Source organism: Cupressus sempervirens, chromosome 8, assembly GCF_028749045.1.
Source record: "Cupressus sempervirens isolate cs-2001-9-10 chromosome 8, ASM2874904v1, whole genome shotgun sequence".
NCBI classification, from domain to species: domain Eukaryota; kingdom Viridiplantae; phylum Streptophyta; class Pinopsida; order Cupressales; family Cupressaceae; genus Cupressus; species Cupressus sempervirens.
Window position 1 is genome coordinate 168,846,807 of NC_143125.1, and position 24,152 is coordinate 168,870,958.

Consider the following 24,152-nt stretch of genomic DNA (forward strand, 5'->3'; position numbering starts at 1 on the left):
GATATCTGAATCATAGCACTGAGATGTGGTCTACATGACAATGCATCTGCTCCCCGGGAGGCTTTCTTTGAATAGTTGCCACATTCTGAGTCCCTTTCACATAGGAGATGTCAAAATCATAAGCCTGCAGTTTACTAACCCACTTTTGCTGCTTGTCATTGAGATCTCTCTGTCCAAGGAAATGTCTCAAACTATTATGGTCAGTTTTAATGCAAAACTTACCACCCATCAGATATTGCCTGAATTTAGCCAACGCATGCATAATAGCCAACATCTCCTTGGCATATATACTAAATGATCTCTCTGGCCCACGGAGCTTCCTGCTCTCAAATGCAATGGGGTGCTTGTCCTGCATCAGAACAACACCAATACCCTCTCTAGATGCATCACACTGAAGCTCAAATGGCTTCGAAAAGTCGGGTAATGCTAACACAGGGCATGTAGTCATGATCTCCTTGAATCTCTCAAAACAAGCTTGTGCCTCAAGTGTCCAAATGAAGGCTCTCTTCTTTAGCAAATCTACCATAGGAGCTGCATGGCGTGAATACCCACTGACAAATCTACAGTAGAAACCACACAACCCAAGAAACCCTCTCAACTATGTCAGGTTCTCTGGAGTAGGCCAATCCAAAATAGCACAGATCTTATCAACATCCATCCTTACTCCCTTTGCACAAATGATGTGACCCAAAAACAATAGCTCTGTCATGCCCAAATCACATTTGGACTCCTTGGCGTACAAGGACTCCATTTGCAAGATCCCCAAAACTGTCTCCAAGTGCTCTATGTGCTCCTGCCAAGTCCGATTGTAGATCAGAATATCATCAAAGAAGACTAACACATACTTTCTCAACTGGTGATGGAAGACCCTATTCATGGTGGATTGAAAAGTAGCTGGCGCATTGGTCAGCCCAAATGGCATGACCACAAACTCAAAATGACCACAATGACATCTGAAGGCAGTCTTCTCAATATCCTGCTCTCTAACTTTGATTTGATGGTAGCCGGATCTCAAATCAATCTTCGTGAAGTAACATGCATCGTGAAGCTCATCAATCAACTCAGCAATCTGTGGAATGGGGTCCTGTTCTTGATTGTCCTTTTGTTGAGCACCCTATAATCAATGCACATCCTTAATGTTCCATCTTTTTTCTTCACCAACACAACCGAAGAAGCAAAAGGAGACTTGCTAGGCTTGATGTGACCCATCGCAAGAAGATCCTTGATGGTTTTCTCGATCTCATCCGTGAACCTCTTAGGATGCCTGTATGGTGTAATCATCACGGGTTTAGCACCCTCCAACTCAATGATGTGCTCAATACCTTTGTCTGGAGGTCTGTCAGGTGGGGTGTCACTGAAGACTCTGTCATACTTCACTCTCAACCTTTGTATGTATGGGTGATACTCTGTCATATGCTGTCCCTCCTGTGTAGGCATGAGAGTACATACCGCTGCCCACTCAATGTCATCATGTCTGGCTATCCTCTCCAGCCGTCTGAAGAAAATAGTCCCGATGTCTCCATTCCTGATGGCTCTCAAAATGTGTTGTTTCTCATCCACTTCAAACTTAATCTCCATGTCCTTCAATCTAAAGGTGACCTCTTCCAATGAGCGCAACCACTCCATCCCAAGAACAATATCCAGAGCACCCATTTTGACAACATGGTAGTCCGCCTTGAACTCATAGTTTTTCAGGCGTAAGGGCAAATTTCTAACCTTCCTGTTACACTTAAGAGTGTAACCATCTGCAACCTGTACTCGTAGTCCCTCAAACTCCTCAGTCATAATTCCATGACGTTCAACAAAACATGCATCAATGAAATTGTGCATAGCACCTATATCAACCAAAGTAATAACTCTTTGCCCTGCTAGAACACCACGCAGTCTAAAAGATCCTTCCTGTTGAGTGCTAGACAAGCGTGCCTCTTGAAAGTGCAACTCGGGCTCCTCCTTAGTCTCTAGAGCTTCTGCTCCTGACTCGGGCTCTGCGTCACTATGATCAACCTCATGTCCAGAATTATTAGAATCTAAACCCTCGTAGTAAGCCCACATAACCCTGTTGGCCTTCCCCTTAGGCCTCATAGGACAATCATGATCTCTTTTGTAGGGACCCTTGCAATAAAAACATAGCTTCTTCCTGTGCAAGTCATTCAGTGTCTCCATATCCAAAGGTGTAGTAGACTTACCCTTGGTGTCACCTTTGTTGCCCTTGTTTTTATCAAACCTCTTATTGTCCTTGAATGAAGAAGTGCTCCTGGAGGTGAACCTGCTGGAGGGTGATGTGAGCTCAATGCTCCGTGCCTTCCTCATAGCCTCCTGCAATGAAGGGGGATCGAATGCCTTGATCCACCCCTTTAGAGGTTCAGACAACCCCTCTGTGAACAGTATAACCAATCTCCTCTCAGAGACGTCCTGCACCATCACTGATAATCTCTGAAACTCACCAATGTAGACCTCCAAACTGTTTGTCTGTCACAGCTGTGCAAGATCACGGAAGATCTCCGAGTCTTTCTTATCAAAGCGCTCTACTAATCTATCCATAAAATCTTGATAGGATGTTACCTGATTATGCTGCAATGTGACCATACCATGTGACCACCAATCATGTGCTGCACCCTCTAAATGCAAAGTGGCATACCTGATAGCATCCGTCTCTGACATAGGCCTCAATTCTAGGAATATATCTTACTTATGGATCCAAGCTTGTGCTGTCATCTGTCCATTGCCGTTGAAAGATGGTAAGGTGAACTCCATTGTCCACTCACTATCCTGACCTCCTTTAGGCCTCCAGTTCTGCCTGCTACTCCTCATGTGCTCTCTTCTTTAACTCAGGTAGCGATCAAAATTCAGCAACTCACGAACATGTGGAGGTAGTGCCTGCCATTTTGCATCTGCAGCTCGAAGATCATCTTGAAAGTCCTCTGGCATATCGTCCTCTATTGCGTCCTGGGTCGCCTCTCTAAGGAATGTAGGACATGTAGGCCTGTTTGCATTCCATGACTTGTGCCTAGGAGCACCCTGTGAACTTGCTACACTTTATCCTGCTTTGGTGTCCCCCTACCTTGTTCCTGATTGCTCGGCTGAGCAACTCTTTCCATCATAGTGGTCAATGCACGTATAGAATGAACTATCTCCTGTTGTCTAGTAGCCATAGCCTGGAAGAAGTTTCTAGCCTCATCCTCATCAGTCCTGGGGACTCTAGGCGGACTCAGTGACTGTCTTTCACCCATAATAAGTATATCTCTGAATTCCTGCTCACCTTTAGGTGCTCCTCTCTTGCATGTATAATACTTGTGATACCCCAAAGTTGAAGAATGCATAAAGATTCTTTACCCAACAGGATGGCAAGAACATCGCTCTGATACCACTGTAATGGCCCTTGCCAATAGGCCACTAATACTGAACTGTGAAATTTCGTCAAACACTTGGCATGCAAACTACAAATACATTGTTGAAAGGAAAATGCTGAATAAAGAAAATTGTTGTGCAACAAGTCTACTCAAATAATTGACGTAATATAGCGCCAATTTATTCATTCAATGATAACCAAATGCTTTTACATATTATATGTGATTTTCAACTCAAAGCATTACAACATGGCACATTACAAACAAACCTTGACTGACTGAATGCAACTGAGAATTTCTTGCAACTACAAACTGAAATGAAAGAACCTGGATTGAGCAAATGTTGGAGACTAAATGCCGGAGACAAAATGATGAAAATTCAACTCCAACCTGCCCTCAAACTTGCTGGCCGTATGGCTTGTAGGTACAGCCGTACATGTACGAACTGGTACGACACCTGGCAAAAATAAATGCTAGGCTGAAAGGTGCCGAAAATGCTATGAAAATAATCGCTAGGCTCCAAGGAAAATTCTCCTAGAAAATAAAAATCAAACTCCCAGCCAATAGTGAGATATGAGCAAAAATGTATGTCCAGGCTGAAAATCGAACCTTGTTGGAAATGTCCAAATAAGCCCAACTTGAAGTAGTTGAATACCACTTCCAAAGTGCAACCCTTTAAAGGATATTTCACCTCCTCAGTTATGCAAATCCTTAGGAGACTTCGTTCCTCATGATCAAATGACAATCTGCAGACCAAGATGGCGTCACAAATGCTCAAAGAGAAAAGTAGTGTAAACTCAAGTCATAGGATGTCCAAATGAGAGGCCAAGCACCCTATTTATTCACTTTTCTAAGAAGCTATTAAGATCTTCTAGAAGTATCCATAAAATATTCTTATGAAATTCCTTTATAATGCACTTTTATATAAAAATTAACTTTATAAAATAAAAAATGCAACTCAACACAAAATTATAATATTTTGGTCCCACATAACACAAAATAAAAATATGATAAACCCCATCTCTCCAAGAGCAAAATAGACCATCCAATTCCCAAATAATCATCAGAATGACTCTCACCAAAATCATCTGCCTATGAGAGTCCATGATAGGCAAATTCACTGAAAATGACATGTCACTAAAAAGGGGACATGATAGAATTCTAATTTTGTCTTGATAAGTTTTCAATTAAGGTTTTAAATTCTTTAAATCTCTTCAGGATTTCTTTTGATTCTTTGCATTTTAAGAAGTAAATCCAAGTTTTTCTAGAGATAAGATAAGATAAAAATTATAAAATACCAGAATAAGATAAGTTTTTCTAGAGATAAGATAAGATAAGAGAAGTCATCTATAAAAATTATACAGTACCAAAATCCTTCAAGAGAAGGAACAAACATAGGTACTAATAAATCTGAGTGGATTAATTCCAAAACATTGTTAGTTTCTCGAGTGCTATCATGAAATGGACTTTTGGTGTTCTTATCCAGAGTGCATCTTTTGCATATGCTTGAGTGATCTTTATTCAATTTAGGTAAACCAATAACTATCTTCTCCATAGTTGATAAGGTTTTGAAATTTAGATGTCCTAACCTTCTGTGCCATATTTCGTTTATCAACAACTTCATGAATTAAGGCTTGAATAGGTCGACTAGGTTTTGAATTTAATTCATTCAAGTAACCTTTTCTTTGACCAATTAATTTTGCTTTCTTAAATGCGAAGTTCTTAGCCCAGGTTGTTACTTTATTGTCCATGAATGCAAAATTGTGTCTATCATCTTCAAGTGTTGTAACTGAGATTAGATTCTTTTTTATTCTTGGTATATAGAGTACTCCTTTGAGAAGAAGAGAATTACCCAACTTTAGTTTCAAGGTGCAATTTCCAATTCCTTTGACGAAATGTGCTGCTGAATTATCACTGGTGGTGACTTCGCCATTAACCTTTTCTGATATAGAGTGTAGTGCTTGTTTGTACCCTATAATATGTCGAGATGATCCACTATTAATCACCCATGCCTCACTTGAAACTTCATTTGATAGGGCCGAATATAATACACGATTCTTAGGATCATAGTTATCTTCTTCCCTTGTAATTTTTGTATAGTTCACTTGCTGTTTAGAATTCTCAGGGCAATTATATCTATAGTGTCCAAACTTTTCACATCAGAAACATTTTATTTTGGATAGATCTTTCTTAGGTTTGTTGTTCTTTTGATTACCTTTTTTCTTCTTGAAGTGCTTCTTCTTGCTTTTTATAGGAATTTGTATTAAGAACATGAAATTCTTCATCTTTAGTTTTCAATTTTCCCCCTTTCTTAAGTTTTCTAGATTCTTCTTGAAGACAATCTCCCTTTAGTCTATTGAAGTCAGGAAGATTATCTCTCGCACTTAATCCTTATGCGAATGTTTCCCATGAATCTGACAATCCATCTATAGCCATCAGTTTTAGCTCCGTGTCATTAATGATGGCTCCTATACTAGCAACTTCATCTCTTAGACTGGCAACCCTTAGGAAGTAAGAATTCATCGATTTTGCCTTCTTTATTTGTATATGATTTAGTTGCCTTTTTAGCATGAGAACTCTAGTTGCATTGTTAACCTCATATGCATTTAGTAATGCCTTCATCATATCAAATGCTGTTTGATGTTTTGTTAGCATGGGTACTATATATTTTTTCACTCCATCTAATATCATCTATATGGCTTTCCTGTTTCCTTTACTCTAGATAGTTTTATGAGGTTCAATTGTAGGTTGTCTGAATGCTGAATCAACAAATTGTTTTACATCATTTTCTTCAGGAATCATCATGATTCTGAATTTCCAAGCATCAAAGTGTTCTTTCCCATCAAACCTGTCCCCGGGTCTGATTGTGTATGCCATTGAAGATAGGATAATGATGCTAGATATATATCAAGTATGATTATTTAATTTGCAGAGCCTAGGTTCAACTACTAGAGATCTGATACCATGTAAAGTTTCTTTGAAGTCTAATGATCAGATTTGTGGTAATACCTTTACTAAGCTTTCTATTATGATCTTCCTTCAACTCTAATCTTGAAATTGGATAACAATATTGATTGTCTTTTCTGAAATATATTTATTGCAACAAGTATCGATTTGAGGCAGAGTTGTTTATAGGAGTAGATTTGGTGTTCAATTGTGTGTCCTTTAACTACAACTTCACCCCCCTTATATACCATAACCAATGGGCATGTCCTTTAAAGGGACATGACCCTATCTAGGTCGGCCCAAGACACCTTCTCATTATCGGCGTCTAGCAAGAAGAAGTTAATGTTAACTAACATAACTAGTCTAGTTAATGTTAAAGCTAAGAAACAGTCATTTACCAAGGATCCCCGATTATGCCTAAGAAAGGTGCAAGTTATTAATTACCAATAAAATGGTATTTTATAAGAAGAGGATTTGTGCGATCTGCACATTCATAATAGTATGAGGATCCAAGTTACAGTTTTAACACTTTTGAACTAGCACCAAATTGCATAGGTGATTTATCTTCTGCATGTAGAGCATAACAATAATTGATGATATTTTGAAGTATATCGTCTTATAAAGTTGTACAGAAGAATCTTCATTGTGGTTTTCTATTGCCCAAATAAACAAGGCATTGGTCCTTGGAATGATTGAAATACAATCATTGGATTTATAGTTGAAGTCAATGATTATTTTTTCTATTTCTTTCTTGCAAGTTGTTCTCCATTTTTCCATTACAAAATGGAGATAACAGTACCAAACTTTTCCATTCTCATAATGAGAATAATAACTAGAATAGCATGGTCTTCTCAACTCACATGTATAGCTTATTATTAATTTACCTATAGTTGTTACCTTTAATTTACCTATAGTTTTGCATTTCTCTAAAGTAATTTATTAATTTATTAGCGAATATTGATCAAACAATTGTCACCAATTCAATGAAATGTTTTAATGATGGTTCTCGTCAATTCTTTTTCATTTTTTCATTTTGTTACCTTATACTTGATTTTAGAGGCCTTCAACTTCCCTTTTTGCATTTTGAGTGCTTGTGTAGTTGGTTTTAGTCTTTTTGTTTCTTTCTCTCTTGCTTTTGGTATTCCCTTCGAATTGGTATTATCTTAGGGCTTAATCGAAGTTGTCAGTTAAAAGATATAACCATTTAAGTGCCCATAACGTGCACTCTCCAAGCTCAACTGCATATTTAAAAACATTAGCATTATATTTTAATGTTGAGTTGCACTTTATGAAAAATATAACTTAAATTCACTTTATGTTATGTTCTTAAGATACTTTATAACTTAAATTTATCACTTAAGTCATATTTTGATGTTGAGTTGCTTTTTAATATTTCACTAAAATCACTTTATTACTTTATAGTCTAATTTGATGTTGAGATCTACTATAATGGTTTATTTTAAAACATTTAAGTGAAATGTTACTTCTTGAACATATTTGCACTTTATATGTAAAATATATAGTGTAAATATGATATTTGGGCCCTTAAGTGATATTTGCTTGGTAATCAATTTCACTTGTGCTAAATAGATCACTTAAGTGATGCAACTCAACAACATGTCTTTTCGTCTAACATGTTACTTGCAAATGCATCTAGAGAGTGAGATTTAGCTCTTGTAAGCAAATGCAAATAACTAAAACATGTGCCTTTGGAGAATGCAATTTACCTTGGATGTCCAAATGCAAAGACCTGTAAAAGCATGTTTTAATACAGGTAATCACACTCCAAGAGTGCAATTTGCATGTAAAGGCAATACTAAAACATGCAATCACCCTTGGAGAGTGCGATTTACTCACTCTTGGAGAGTGTGATTTACTCTTGGGGTGGAAATGTTTGAGTTGTGCAAACTAAAACCAAAAGAACATTTTAAAACATGTAATGGCCCTTGGAGAGTGCGATTTGCCTTGAGGAGATGTTTTCCAGCCAAATGAAAATATGCAAATGTCTCTAAGAGTGATTTGTGCTAAGAGACTATTTCCATGCTTTTCAAAACATGTAATGGTTCTCCAAGAGTGCGATTTGTCTCTTGCATGCGAAGACTTGCATGTAAAAGCATTTTAAGGGTATATTTTCCCAAACACATGCTAGGCATTACATGCAATGGTAGTCCAAGAGTGCGATTTATAAATCACAATACAAGCATATTTAAAACATGCAATGACATCTCGAGAGTGCAATTTTGGCCTAAGGGCAAATAGATGACATGTAATCACCTTGTAAGACCCCGATTTTGCTCTAAATGCTTGTTTATTGACTTTTTAAAACTTGCTTTTACATCTCAAGAGTGCGATTTTGGCTTGGTGCACATGCAAATGCGTTTGGAGACCCCAATTTCGCTTGCAATATGACTTACATGCATCCATGTTGCATATTTAAAACATGCGTTTGTGTGTGGAGATCCCTATTTGGTGGTCAACTCCAAAAATGCCCAAATGCATGTGTTTTCCTTGCATATATAAAACATGCAAATGCACTTGGAGAGTGTGATCTGCCTCTTGCACCCAAAAACGTGACATGCAATTGCATCTCAAGACCTTGATTTTGCCCCTCAAATGAAAATGTTTAGGTTTATTGCATTTTTAAAACATGCATTTGCCTTTTGAGAACCTGACTTTGGCTTAAATGCGCTTGTTTTGCCCATTTAAGACATGCATTTGTGCATTTCGAACCTGATTTTGGGCATTATGGGGCAACCCAATGCTATAGGGCATTCTAACCCTGATTTTGGGTAAAATGTTGGAAGGAAAGGGAATTTTTGAAGCTTTTGCAGCCAATACTTCCACATGTAATGCAATTTAGAGAACCCAATTTTGCCTTGAAGAGACTTTTTCAAACATGAAAATCAGTTGGAGAAATGCAAGCTGCACTTTGGAAGACATTTGCAAGATCATTTGCTTTATCTCTTGCACATGCATTTGCATCTACAAACCATGATTTGAAGCTAAGGTTTGAATCTTTCCAAGGCAGTTGGTCATTACATGCAAACACACTTGCTAAACCTGATTTTTGAGAGAACAAGTTCATTCCAACTTCTTCTTCTAGATTTTTCCCTTTGCTCTCCAAGTAAGTGTCAGAATTCGGTTTTGCTTGCATTTCTTGCTTGTTTTTCTAGTTTGTTGCATTCTTTGGCTCTTTATGATCCATTTGTTCAAATGTAGCCCTAGATTTTTGTTCTTCATTTTATGTCAAAGCAAGAGGTTTGTTTTGTTTGTTTTTGGTTTGTTCATAAAGAAAATGATGGAATTTTTCACCAAAAGAGTGCAAGTCTCCTCCATGCTTTCATCTTCCATGTTCATCATTCATCCATATGCATCCAAATTCCACATTCCCAAATGTGTAATCACATTCTCTAAACCTGATTACATATTTACACTAAGTAAATGATGAGTTTTTACTACACGTAATTGCATCTTGTAAACCCAATTTTGGTCAAAATTCACATTTTTTTGATTATAAAGACTCATCCTATGCATTCCATGTACATCCTAACTTGCATTCTTAGCCATCCATAAAAAAACACCATTTTGTCTCTATATATTTCATTATCCTTAACTTGATTTTGGTCATTTTTGCCCAAAATACAAGTTGTCCTAAAATTTTCCAGCCTTCCAAAGTGTTCAGTAAGTATCTCATCCGTATTTCGAACACCCATCCCTCATGAATCCGTTATTGTAACTCAAATCCCAAAGTTTTCAAGGATCCAATCTCATTGGAAGATGTTTTCATCTTCATGTTGCTCCACATGCTTACAGATATGTCAGAATTTTCTCAAAGAGTAGAGATATCCTGCGAAGAAGATATGCTTTGAATCCAAAGAAGCAACATTCATTTGGTCTCCATTTCCCAGTGGCTCCCCTAGAGCCTACATTTGTGTGGAAATGCGCCAAAGCTCTTTGATCACATAGAGAGAGAGAGAGAGAGAGAGAGAGAGAGAGAGAGAGAGAGAGAGGATGTTGATGGGAGGGTTTTACCGGGTTTACATCCGAGCAACACTAAAAAGGTTCTCAAAGTGTCAGAAGTTCCAGAATGTGTAAATCTGTGAAAGGAGAGTTCACAACTTGATCACATCAAGTTTTCAATATAGAATTGGCAATTCATCAAAGAGAAAACAGTGGTGCAAAATAGAGGGATTCTTGATACAACAAACATCCACGATTGCATCACCAAGAACAAAGCCTTTGTTGATAATCTACAGGATTGATTCAACAGTTCCAACATTTTCTTCATATTGTTGTAGTTGCTGAAGATAGATTACATGTAATCACTATTACATGTAATTTGATAATGCAGACCTTCAGTACATGGAATCCAATAAATCTTCTTTCCAAGTTTTACTAGGTCAAGGTGGCTTGGTCGTTCTCACTTTTTCCTCCTTTCTTTCTTTTCTTTTCCTATATAAGGAGGGCCCCCCCTCATTCTAAATCTCATCTTATATTGTATGCAAGAAAGCTTTGATAAAAGTGTGAAAGCATAACTTTGATTGTATAGCACTATTTTGAAGAATAATGAGTACAACGAAACAATTGGAATTGAAATTTTGATTGAGAGCTATTGTGATAGTACAACTTAGAAGCTTTGACTATAATTTGTGTCTATTATCTTTGATTCATGTTGTTACTGTCTATTTAATATTAGAGCATAGAGAATTATGAAGCAATAAGAGCCAAAGCTTTGACTAGGAGTGATTGAGGTGATACATAGACTAGAAGCTTTGACTGTAGCTTGTATTGCTGTCTCAATTCACAAAAATAGTTAGAATTCTTGCGCCCCAATGGTAGAGGTTTTTCTTAGAAAATAGATTGAAACAAGACTTAGAGTCAAATTGGTATGCTTTCAATCAACCTTTGATTTGGTGTTGGTTTATTGGTATCACTGTTTTCAGCTATTAGATTGAAGTGTAGTTAGAGATTTCATCTTGCTGATTACTTGCTCCGCGGGTAAGTGGATTCTTTTCTAAAAGATAGGAGGAAAGAATATTGGTAACACGCTTTACAAAATATCTCAACTTCTTCCTTACCTTGAGTTGATCCAAGGAAAGCTGAGAAGGGGGAGCCTTTCCGGTAAGGTAGGAGAGATTTTGTCTCATATGTTGTTGCTGGTTTACCTATTTTGCAATTGGATTTGAACAAATTGGCAGTTGCAAAATATCCATGCAACACAAGCATCAACTCAATTATTGAAAAAATCTTATATAAACGCTCAAGCATTTCAAGCATTCATATAACTTTATTTTGATCAAGTGTAAAGATTTTGCCAACTTAAGAATTCACGAAGTTTAAAGTTGCTATAGAAAAGATTTGAACCAAGTCAAGGTTTTAAGGAGGGTTTACCCGCCTAGGTTTAGCGAGCCTAAAGTGTAGGGGAATTGAATTAGGAGGTTATTCCTGTTCATTGGGAGTAATCCTATTAGAGAATTGACAAAGCTCTTGGATTTCTAATTTGTGGTTTTGGGAACCAACACCTATAACACAAGGACTACAAAACAAGTATGGTGCCTATCTATGAGAAGCCTACTTGTAAGAATATAATTTGAGGTACTATTTATAACTATTAGCGTACACTCCCCTTACCCACCTTGGCCATGACTTAATCGAAAGCCATACAAAGAATAGGACATTTTTGTGTTTCTTAAGGTATCAATTGACTTCAAGAATATTGTGTTACTTGATTAAAGAACAAAATCAGCAAATTCCAATTAGAAATTAAGAGTCTATCATTAAATGGATGGGTTTTCCTCTTGTGAAGCACAATCACCTAAGGAAGAAACAAGAAAATTTAGCAATGTTCTAATTTTCCCATTTGTTCAACCATTAGTTATGATGGTGCAACCCTTCTTCCTCATGTCATTTTGCTTGTCAATTCTGACTTACACATTAGCTAGTGGAGCTCATCATCTTCTCACCATTGGGCACTTTAGACTTCTCTTCACAAAAGAATATCTATCATATTTTGTCGAAGGCCTCAACAAATAAAACAATAATTCCAAAATGAAAGATAAACTTAAAAATCCATAATGCTGCAAATCCCTAAATAATTTTTATGAGACACAAAAACCAAACTTTTTTTTTTGAAATAAAGTAATAATAATTACTTGGCTACACAATATGAAATGGTGCAATATAACCAAAAGTCTCAATTGCAGTTTTTCTAGCGTCATTCGTAATGTCACCTTTCTGAAGTAGGATTTAATTATAGATAATAGTTAATAACATTGAAATATAAGTAAATAAAAAATAATAAAATATAATTGCAAGTTAATTAAATTTAATGAAAGGTCAAGAGGCTTGTAATGAAGACTTGTGGCTCCCTCAACATAAGACAATATAAGGAGAAGAGCTCATTTGGAAGGGGATATTAATGGAGCAAGAAAAACTGGAAAATGAAATTAGGAATAATCAGGGTGGAATTGGAGAAGAACTCTGATATAAACCTGAATTAGAAATAAAGAACAATTAAAATTAGCTAAGAAGCAATAAAGCAAATGGAAGAGACACCACTCTTGGGAAGACATACTAAGAATTTGAAGAGTGCATTTGTGGGGAGCAAGAGTTATTATCAGACTTACATTTGCAGATCTGCATGTAATGCTCCGCTCGGAGATCCTTGGAAACAAGGATAAATAAAGACAAACATATATTTGTTTTGTTTAAGATAAAGCATAGATACATGCAACTGCAATCATAAAAGAGATTGCAATGGAAGACTTAACTAACCAGCCAACCAAAGATCCCCAAGTGTTCATCACTTACAAACATAGCCAGTTCCATCTACAAGAATTAATCATACAAGGTTCAACTCAAGATATAGTCTAACATTATAATGGAGTTTCATTTTAAAGCCCAAACCCAAAGTTGCTAAGTGAGTAATCCAAACAAAGTTCATTTACCAAGCTAAAACACCATAATGAAGAGACATCATCACATTTGCATCCCAAATGTCCAATAAACAAACTGTCAAGGTCTAGGGAACAAGAACTCCCAAAAGGGTATCGAAAAGTCAAATTGCATCTGCTCAAAGTGCATGAAAAAACTCACTGTTTGCCATGTGACAAAACAGCCTAAATGCTCGTGGGTGCTAGGATTGGCTCCCATGGGAGTATTCCCCACAAGCTAGGCGAGATGCCTTTCCAATCTTGTACGAGATGGTGGAGTCTCATACGATACTTTGTACTACCATGCAAATGAATGCATGTCTCTTGTGACAATCTGCTCTGTTGTATGAGAGAATGCCTTGCCCGCGCAGCATCAGGCTGACAACACTACAAAAATGCATAAAAAAATATGGAAAGATGAAACCTCCACATCGGAGTGTACCGAAACCACAAAACTCGAGGAGCAAACACTCGAGAGCATCAATAAGCATAAGGAGGATCAACATACCTCACATAACATCGTGCTACTCTAAAACATGATAATCAACATCCTAATAAAATAACATAAGCAATATCGCAATGAAGGGAAAGTGCAAGTATAAGATGTAACCAAACTAAATCAGCCTTGCTCATTCCCTCCCAACCATAATGACATCATAAGACCTCAAGGATCTTAACCATACCCTCAAGCATGAAATTTCAATTCGCCAACAAGATCATTGGTGCTACCTTAACAATAACCATCATAAATACCATCAATGAAACATCCAACATGCTAATCTATAGCAGTGGTTAGAAACATTAACGAAGCAATAAGTTCTACAAATCGATTAGGATCATCATGCTTGTCTCAATACGTTTTTATTTTAGGAATAACGTATGTATCTTTTGTAGCGTATCACTAGAAAATCATTACATTCTCAATCATTGAGGAAGATTGTCTTGCCAGCTTACCCGCAATCCCCTACGCCGGGACAATTATAGTCCCTCTTCTTTGAGTCTGATTAGATCCAATGCATTGGTCGATCTTCTGCACCATTCCCGGCCGGATCCGAAGTATACATACAACTTGTCATCTTAGTGCACGACAATATGCATGGATCCTCACATGATTGTTAGGTTAGCATTTATACATCTAATGATTGTTGACATACATGTTTACATTTATTTACAATTGTACACACACACATGTACGTGTGTGTGTGTGTGTGCGTGCGCGCGTGCGCTTAGCTTGAATGAAAACAATAGAAGAGATCACCATGGTTGATCCCTAAAATCGACAAGAATGATCCTGTGCATTCAAATTAATTATAAGGTCCAATTTTCTTAATTAACACAGGTGAAAAGCGACTATCCAGACCTAATTAAGGCAACTCCCCTCCTAGACTTTATGACTGGTTAAACATTTACAGCTCGGATGACATTCTCAACCTTCACTGTGTGTATACATCCCCTTACTCTAATGATACTCTTCCCCTAAACGTAGAATGGATCTTCTTTTGTGTCTGTTGACGAAGAAGGATTAGATACCATCATCATTGTAAATATTATCACAATAAATCTTTATAGAATTAAAGTTTACATTGATTATCCATAATAAAATCCATCATAATTCTTTCCTGATATTCTACATATGTAAATTTAAATCACCATAATCATAATTTATGAATTCAAATAAATGAAAATCACATAACCATCTAACATGATGTTTCACATGAAATAGTTATTGAAATTATTTTAAAAGGTTCACAAGGAAAGGATGTAAGAGAATGAGACATTACATCACGCTTATCTTTGTTCCAACCCATTCTTGCTAATGATGTTTTGGTATGTAGAGAATTGTGTGAAACAAAATATGTATCTAAATTAGTTGAAGATCCATGAATTCTAGGCTCAGTACTTAGAGTACCATTGCCACTATTACTAGCACTACTCATTGATTTAGGAAATGGAGTGGAATAAGTCTCTCCACCAGTGGCTTCCACTTCTTCCCTTTGCCTTTTCTTGATTCTTTTTGTTGTTCAAAGGTTATAATTAAGTTTGTGCTTTGCATATATTTAATGAGGCTTGAGTGGGCATGGTTTAGTTACTTTTTATCACGATGTGATATGCATGCAAGGTATTACTTCAATCAATTGTAAACATTTGCTTGAAAATTAGCTGTAAAAAGATGTGGAATAAGTGTAAGAATTGTAAATGAAACTTTCCTCCACTATGTAAAGTTTATTCTAATAAACATTAAAAACATCAAAAACGATTGCATTGAAATTTGAACATTAACAATAGTGGCTAGAGCTTTGGAACTTTGGGAGCAAAGTGCAAACCGAAAGTAAGTTTAAGAATTGCAAATGAAACTTTTGCATACTAAGTGAAGTTTAAAGTTCTAAATTAATAAACATAAAAAACATGGAAATGATTGTATACATAATACAAATGGTGTGTGGAGGTTCTAGTGGTAGAGTTCCCAATAGGGTGTCACACACCTTGCGGGGGTTTGGTGGTAGCATTACCTAGTGGGGTTAAGGGGCAGGATCCCTTGTAAAGGTTTGGGAGTAGAGCCCCTAGAGGGGTTGAATGACAAGCACAAATAAGGTCTCCAAAACAATAGAAAACATTCTTTATGAATGTCGTTTTCACTAAAATTTTATCTTTTTTGCTTTAGATCGAGTTTCTAGGTTGGGGCTATGAGAGGCTCCTATGTGTTATTGGGATGCTTAGGGGACTATTGGAATGTTCTAATCTCCCTATTGTCCCAGATGTCTAGGTGGTGTCCCAATGGTGGTGGGCTGCTTGTCTTTGTCTAGAAGACTTCCCTATATGTGAAATGGCAATTTTTATTATATTTTTTTATTTCTATTTTTTTTGCTTTAATCATAAATGGGAAAAATGTGCATCACAATGAAAATCTGAAAACAAAAACAAAAATTCAAAATACAACATTACCTCTTCAAATTTTTTCTAAAATGATGGTACAAAGTCTTAAAACGATGGTGGTTTCTTCCAAATCCTACTTAGGCTCCTCTAGATGCTTTTGGATGCTTCAAGGATTGGCTCAAATTTGCCTAAATGATCTTCAATCGCATTTCTTACTCAACCAATGTGCTGGTTTTTTTATTGTTTGAAAAAAATTGATTTTTTTAACACTGTTATTTTTTATCATTTTAATTTTTTTTTAATTCCTTTTCTCCAACAACGATTAAGTTGAGCCCTTGTGAGTTACTTGGTAGCTGAGTCACAAGACCTCAGGAGTTAGTGTCACTTTCCCGAGGACTTGCCTATCTTGTTGAGACAGAGCAAGTAGTGTAACACTGACTCATACCTTTATCAAAGATGCTTTTTATAGTTACTATTTTTACAAAATTCATGTTATGCAGCTATGCTACCTATGAAGAGCTTGACATGCCACTGTAAATATTAGAAGAGTAGTGTGGGTCCAAATGTTGGTGCATCCACAATAGAAAAAGTGGGTATGCAACCAAACTTGTGTAGGTTGGAATGTGCATTTGAGTGGCCATTTTAGTGAACATTTCAGAGGGGAGAGCCTGGATGAATGGTTTGTGTTGAAGTTGGCTATTCTGCCAATATGGAGATTACAATCATTGCCCCCATTTCCTTAAATGTATCACAATTGGCTTTTACACATCTATTTCATATCACAATTGCATTATTCAAATTGATGTTATAACTATATCATTGTCTAATTATAAATTTGTATGTAGAAGCATAAATCGTTTGGAGAATAAATTGGGAAGCTAGAGAAATCAATTTTCTTGAAAAAAAGAAAATAATTTGGCAATAAATCGGGAAGAAATCGGATTTACGAAAGTGCATGAGAAATTGAAGAAAAACAGTCAATAACTACTTTATGTTAAAAATTAAAGAACATTTCCATACAACGGATGATAAAGTTTAGATTGTAGTTGGAAAGCTCAGACTTGGCAGTCCAAAAAAATGGACTTAGACTTAGAAAGAACTTGGTGAAAGTAAAAAATCTAGTTTTAGAGGAAAACAAAAACAAATCAATACATTTAGGGAACATAAGAGCCACATTTGAAACATTACATATGTTGTATGGTCTCCAAATGCTCAATATTGGAAATTTTATCATTTATACTCATAGTTTCGAACTTTAAGATGTATAACAACAACATAAGTTTATAAATGCTTACAAAATTTCCAAGATCTCTTTTCCTGCTTTGATGTTGTTTCTTCAAATCCTACAGACCTGTTTTGAGCAATAACAAATCATAAAAGTGAATATTTGTTATGTTTTAAGTTTTAACAACAACTGGGCATTTTCAACAAAGGCCAAGAGTCTTGTTCTAGGAGTCTTGAGCCCATGTCCAAGTCTGTAAAAAAAAAACTCCTGAGTCCTTCAAAAACACTCCAGAGTTCAATCCACTTACTCTCTTGAACTCAAGGTGCGAGAATATGGCAAGTCGATTCAGCTCACTCGTGGACTCATGGGTCTATTCAAGTCTGTGGTCAGTTGGCAGATTTTTCTAACTACGGAACTTTAGATGATAAAGGACTTGTATAAATGATTCAAAGCACTTGCGCAGCCTCCTCCTAATATATTTTTAACTTGGAGGACTCAAATTTTTAACATCGATCTTGTTTGTATAAATCTCAATCAAGCTATGATTTGTAGTAGAACCAAAATATGATGGGCTTTATTATTTTGCAAAATCAGGATGAAACTTTCTTTTCAAAATAATGTTAGGAAAACAAATTCTTCATATTCATATAAGTAGAATTCATATTCTGAAATTCTTTGAAGTTCCTTTTATTATTTATGCTCAACTAACAATTGCATACAATGTTGGTATGATATACACATATGTGAAGTGATATATACACATGTATATAGTAAAACAACGTTATATATGTGGAACTTGAAGGCTAAACTGCATGAATTATTTAATTTAATTTTGAGTAAAGTTTTAAATATCTAATAATATGTTTACTCATAAGAATGATCATTGTAGCGTTCTTAGTTCCAAATAAATAAGGCAAATTTTGTTACCCTGTTCTTAGATCAGATCACAACAAATAAGGCAGATTTGTTACGGTCTTCTTTTGTTTAATATTGCAACAATTTACATATTTGAAATTTAGAGAAACAAAATCAATGTTAAAAAAGAAATATTATCAGTCAAGCTATACGATATATTTAGTTTATAAAGAGGAGAATTTTTTTTTGTAATCCCCTGTTTCCCATGTTACTTTGCAACTTTGTAACACTTCAAGACATTGCAATACTTTAGACCAATTTTCTCGTTCATCTTTAGCGTCAAACGTTGATTTAATAAGGAGTCACGTCACATTTTTGTAATTTTTTCCGTCAGCATTGCTTTTAGGGTTTATGCCAGTTTCCCGCAGTTTTTTTGATTAATGTCACTTTTTGTTTATTGATCCCTTGATAAATTGGAAAAAGCATTGAAAGTCGTTTAAAAAATCTCAATTGTTTGGGGAATAAATCGCTACACATGCCAACCCCTGATAAATTGCGTAAAATCATGAATCTTTGCCATTTTCTATTTCTTCGCCATTAATATATATTAATAGTCAATAATAATTTAAATTTTGAAACTACTTAAATACTTTTATAATATTAGTTATAAACTATAGAGGTCTATTTCTTTCCTGTTAAAGGGCTATCTATAATAATACATAATAGTTATAATTTTAGTGTTAGTGTATAATATTAATTATTTATTTGATCTCATCAAAATCCATGAGGCAAAGCATGCAGAGAGATTGGGTCATATTGAAACTATGATTTAGAATAAATTCATTAGTTGCTTCAACACTGTCTCACATGCCACCCACAATTTAGGACAATTGAGGCCCTTCAAATTTCATTGATGACCGCCATTGCTCCTCCCTCTCCTTTGTTTAAGGTTTTCCAAAGGTTGGAAAGAAAAGTTAAGGGACAAAATTACAATTTTTTTTTACTCTGATTCTGCATTGATTTCACTTACATCGTTGTATACTCCCTATTTTTGAGTGATTCATCAATTCTGTCATATTTTTCTAGGGTTTTGTAGGTTCTTGCAGTGATTTTTACATTTTTAAACCACCTTTAGGGATTTAATATGATTTTAATGCGCTTGAAATGCAAGAAAGTCATTGAAAATTGGGTTAATGTTTGGTCAACAATTTTTTCATGAATGGAGGTTTTTTTAGGGAAAAAATTGGCTTGCTCTAGGATACAGATTAATCAGGTATAATCAGGATTTTTTGCAGATTTCTGCTCCCATGGTTTTGTACCTTACGAACCTTGTCATTAGTCAATATTATTTCATGATTCATATCCATTTTTCCAACCAATAATGTTACTAATTTCTTTTTCTATCTATTATAAGACTACCCCTGTAGGATCCCTTTCATTTTTGTTGGAAGGGTGATCTCCAGCTGTCACTAAAACATTTTCTACGTTTTCTTAATTGCTTTTTATCACGGCCTTTCGTGAACCTTTGTATCCCTATTACCTTATTTATAATTTGGCCTTAGCCAACAGTTGCATGTTTGCAGAAAAAATGGTTTAGCTATTGAGTAGATCTAAAGATAATTTACTATTCTTAAAGCCCAACTAGTTGTCATATGGCAGGTGTATTTAATTACAATATTACAGATTCTTTTTAGCATTTCTGTAAGTTATATAAATTAGGGGTTGTTACACACACTAGTCTGTTATAGAATTATGTTACTCATACTCTAATAATGGCAGTGTTAGTATGCCTACAATGACTTTTTTCTGATGTTGATTTTTCCAAGATGTGGAATACTTTCTCAAAATGCAAGTTTACTGCCAGTTCATTTGGGACATAATAACAGGAAAATATAAGAGTGAAAAAGGGGAATGCTAATAAAAATGAACTGTAAATTCAGCAATGGTGTTAGCATACGACAGTGTTTTAAAATGTACTAGTCTCATTAGAAAGTATTTTCAGTCTTGTAGTTTTCTGAAAAAATTATTCTTCTTGAAAATTTTAGACTCGTGCAAAAACATAAAGGCATTTTAGTTTAATTTATTACATTTGACTTCTTGCTTACTATGTTGGACAGGCCCCTTCTAGTTCATATCGACGTTTGGTCCATCTTCTTCAATTGAGTGAGTATCGTGTAGCTGTTCTTTCTGGGCTTGTTATAGCTATTGGAGGCCTTGCTGAATCTCTGAGCAAAGCATCCTTAAGTGCTCTGTTGGATTACCTGTACATGTTGAATGATGGAGAACCTGAGATAAACAAGGAAAAGGAAAAATGGCTAAGCATTGATCTTCTTCAAATTCTTCAATGCCATCCAAAAGTTGACAGGGTGATCATACCTACATTAAAGGTTAATTTCTGGCATTTCATATGAAAGATTTATGTTTTATGTTAAAAAATAAATTAAATTGCTGTCTTATTTCATCGTAGCTTTGTGAGGATTAAAGGATATCAAAAGACAGAAACTCTGTTGTCTGATTATATCAATTTGGTTTTGCATCAAACAAGTGAGGTTAAAATTATGTCAAGTACTTTTGCTTCTACATTATAATGTGTCATTAAGTTCTTGTTGAACTCCTAAACAGATGCTTTAATGATATCAAAGTTTTTCATGCATTTACATTCTGGTTTTATCATAATCCATTCACGATGACTTTTTGAAGATCTTTACGACTGTGGTGGGGATCCTCTGTGACTCAGTCTATTTGACTCAGTCTATTTTTCTGCCAAACAAGCAGCCTCTCATAACTACAAAGAGTATCTCTTAGTAGAAATTTTTGGCTAGGAAATGAAAAATGACACTTAACTGGATTTAATTTCCTGATGAAATCTTAAAGATAATGTGGAGTCAGAATATTAAAAAAATGTGCCTAGAAACTCTGAAAAATGAGGAAATGAGTGATTTGTTCAGTGACAAACTAATTAAACCCATTTCCAGGCTTTCCAAAAGAGACATGGTTGGGCATGCTAACTTGTTATGCTCCTTAATTGTTCTTACACAAATTTTGAAAAATGATCTTTTTAGAAGGATTAAACTTGTAGTTTTGGAGTGAAGTAACACCTCATTAGCCCATAAAGCCATGTGTCCTTTTCTTTCGTCTTGTCTGCTCTATGTGTCGATAACATGCATCAATCTTATTGCTTCTTTTTATCTTGACACTTAGATGAGATCCTGAGTCCTTGGGGCCTTTGTGTTCTCTTGTGTTTTGGTGAAAGTCTTTTAATGATATCCTGATTCCTTACTTTACTAAAAGTATGATTGTAAGGTCATACTCCTGCTAAAGTGGGGGCTAAATGTATTGTTAAATTGTATCATTGTACAATTGCATGCTCAACTAATCCTCACTTTGGTTCTCCATTTCTGATGTCCCTTGATTTGACCGATCTTGCTCATTTGAAGGTTTGACAATTCTAGCACAATGACTTTCTAGTTCTACTGGCCTCCCGTCCAACTCTCTAGGATTAGACTAGGGTGTCTAGCACCATAGTCCAAGTTATCTATATGACTAAGCTAAAATGTCCAACCAAAAAGGGCCCAATTATGAATATGTTAATGATTAACATTTGGTGAGTGGGAAGAAATAATCCATGTTGGTGTGCTTTGGGGGTTTCATAGGTTTCATTGAGGCTCACAATGAAAGGAGGCCCACCTGACGAGGAAACAATATATTGGATGGGGGGAAACTTGAACAAGAGGTCCCTAAATGCCCTGTACACAAACTTGGTTTAAACTTGCTTTAAAACTTTTATCCAAACAATTGGTTTAAATGGTTTAATTGGTTCAAACTTGAGACTAGTATTTAGTTTGACAGTGGTTTTCTCTAAGTCACTTTTCAACATGATGACTTCTTCCTCAAATATGGCATAATCTGCTTCCTTTGCATCTAACTTCCTCATTGTATCATCCTGAAATCGTTTGACATCTTCTAATTGTTCTTTCAAATTTTCAATTACTCTATTTGACTCTTTTTGGGCTTCAAATAGTTCTTGAATTTGTGTTTTATAATTTTGCATTCTTCTTTTTAAGCTTGCCATTTTCATTGTAAGCATAAGGAAGTTCTTCTATGATATCACCATTGTCTTCCTTGTCGTAGGCCTCTTCTTTCCCTTCTGTATATGTAGTCGATCCTTGTATGAGTTTTCCATCATCTGATACTTCTTTTGTATCTAAATTATTGTTGTCTTCTATAATGTCATTTTGATTCACTACATCATCATTTTCTACTGTCATGCGTATTCCAACCGTCATCTCATAAAAGATGTTAGCCTTTATATTCCCACATGTATTTTATTCCATAATGTTGATACAATCATCATTGCATATAGAGTTAACTCCTATTTGAAATAATTCAATATCAATTATTTCATCTCTAGTACCTGGTGCATTGTTATTAATCTTCTTCCTATTTCCTTTTCTTTTTCCCATGTGTGCTCAAGAGATCTACCTTCAAGCTGTTAGGCTTCAGAGAAGAAACTGGCTTTGATATGAATTCAAGAGCACACAATTATATTGAGAGTGGGGGGGGGTGGGGGGGGGGGGGGGGTGAGTTGGTGAGTGAATCAGTATAATAACAACTTTTCCAAACAATTGCTTTAAATGCTGAAATAAACAATAATGTGCATGAACACATTGACATAATTATTTACGTTGAAACCCAAAGCAAGAGAAAACCACGACAAATAAATACTTTTAATATAAACTTGTTCTTTTACAATGTTTTGTAGGCTCCAACCTATTAGAGGCTCCAACTCCTTTTTTTATGAGCGCTGACTCAGTGGAAATTTGGACCTACTGGAAGCACCAACTGCCATAGTTGTCTTCGTGAGCACCAACTCACTGCGCACAAACTGATTTTTCACCCTGTCAATGTTGCTTACTTCAATTGATGATGGACATTTTGTTTCCCAAATCGGAATACTTTTTCTTTGTCTAAAAGCTTATTATCTTCAAAGCACACTCTTCTCCTACTCTGTCTATCCCCTTTTATCTCATATTTTCAATCAGATAAATAAATCTGAATTTATTCATACATATATTCTGCACTTTTAAATACTCAACTCACATATTAACTGCAAACTTTTTCCAAAATCTGCTCTGTTTTTATACTTTCTCTTCAACGCTCATGTACTATTGTCTATAACTCTTTTTATATTTTCATTCACCGTCCACACTTGCTTTTTCTTTTCATCGCACTAGCTGTCTTTCTTGTGAGTAATTCATTCTATATATATATATATCTTTAGACAAGAGTCATGTGTTCTGGGAAAGAGATGTATCTTTTGAGCATCATATTATTTTAATTAATTGTCTTGCATAACCTTTAATCACCTTTTTCATATTTTGATTAATATCAAAATGATTAGTATCTAGAGTTTGCTTGTTTTAAATAAAATGTAAAAAACTTATCTCTTGATTCCATGCCTGTTTACATGTCACCGCATATACCAGATGCATGTTCTGATACTGTCTTCTCATGGCTGACTTGGAATCCTTTGCTTGATATAGACCTTCAATACTGGATTGTTGTCATTCTATCAATGATGCAGATACACTGCTCTTATCACAGTATGCAAGTCTCAAATAGTTCTCCACATACATCACTTTTGGGCATTCATTCTTTCCAAAAATGTTGATGCAGTTAAGCTTTTGCAATGTTAATGTCCATCAATTGCCATCATTATATTATCTTCAAATGTTTATCACTGTGGTTGACTTTGATTGAATCCGCTATTCATAGGGTCATGTATCTCTGCATTCTTTATTACATGGCTTCTATGGATACCCTGTTCAACGTATATTATTGTTTTGTCATGATTGATGTCTTTGACTGCACAGTTAAGACATAGCAGGTGATACTATACGAGCCTTTGCCAGTTCAATCTCTCCATAGTCATCGCTTCTCTTTATCTTTCCATGTTAATATATTTCTTCATTA

General features: G+C 35.5%; 1 protein-coding gene across 2 annotated transcripts in view; it reads left to right on the forward strand.

Annotated features, from left to right (window-relative positions):
- TTN1 (ARM repeat superfamily protein) overlaps positions 1–24,152 on the forward strand; it is a 233,105-nt gene that overhangs the window by 118,112 nt on the left and 90,841 nt on the right. The window contains exon 14 of one of the 2 annotated variants that reach the window (XM_089797137.1): positions 20,297–20,566. In XM_089797137.1, the coding sequence (XP_089653263.1) occupies positions 20,297–20,566 (270 nt within the window). The remainder of the gene's footprint in view (positions 1–20,296; positions 20,567–24,152) is intronic. The other variant, XM_089797138.1, reaches the window with a different exon arrangement.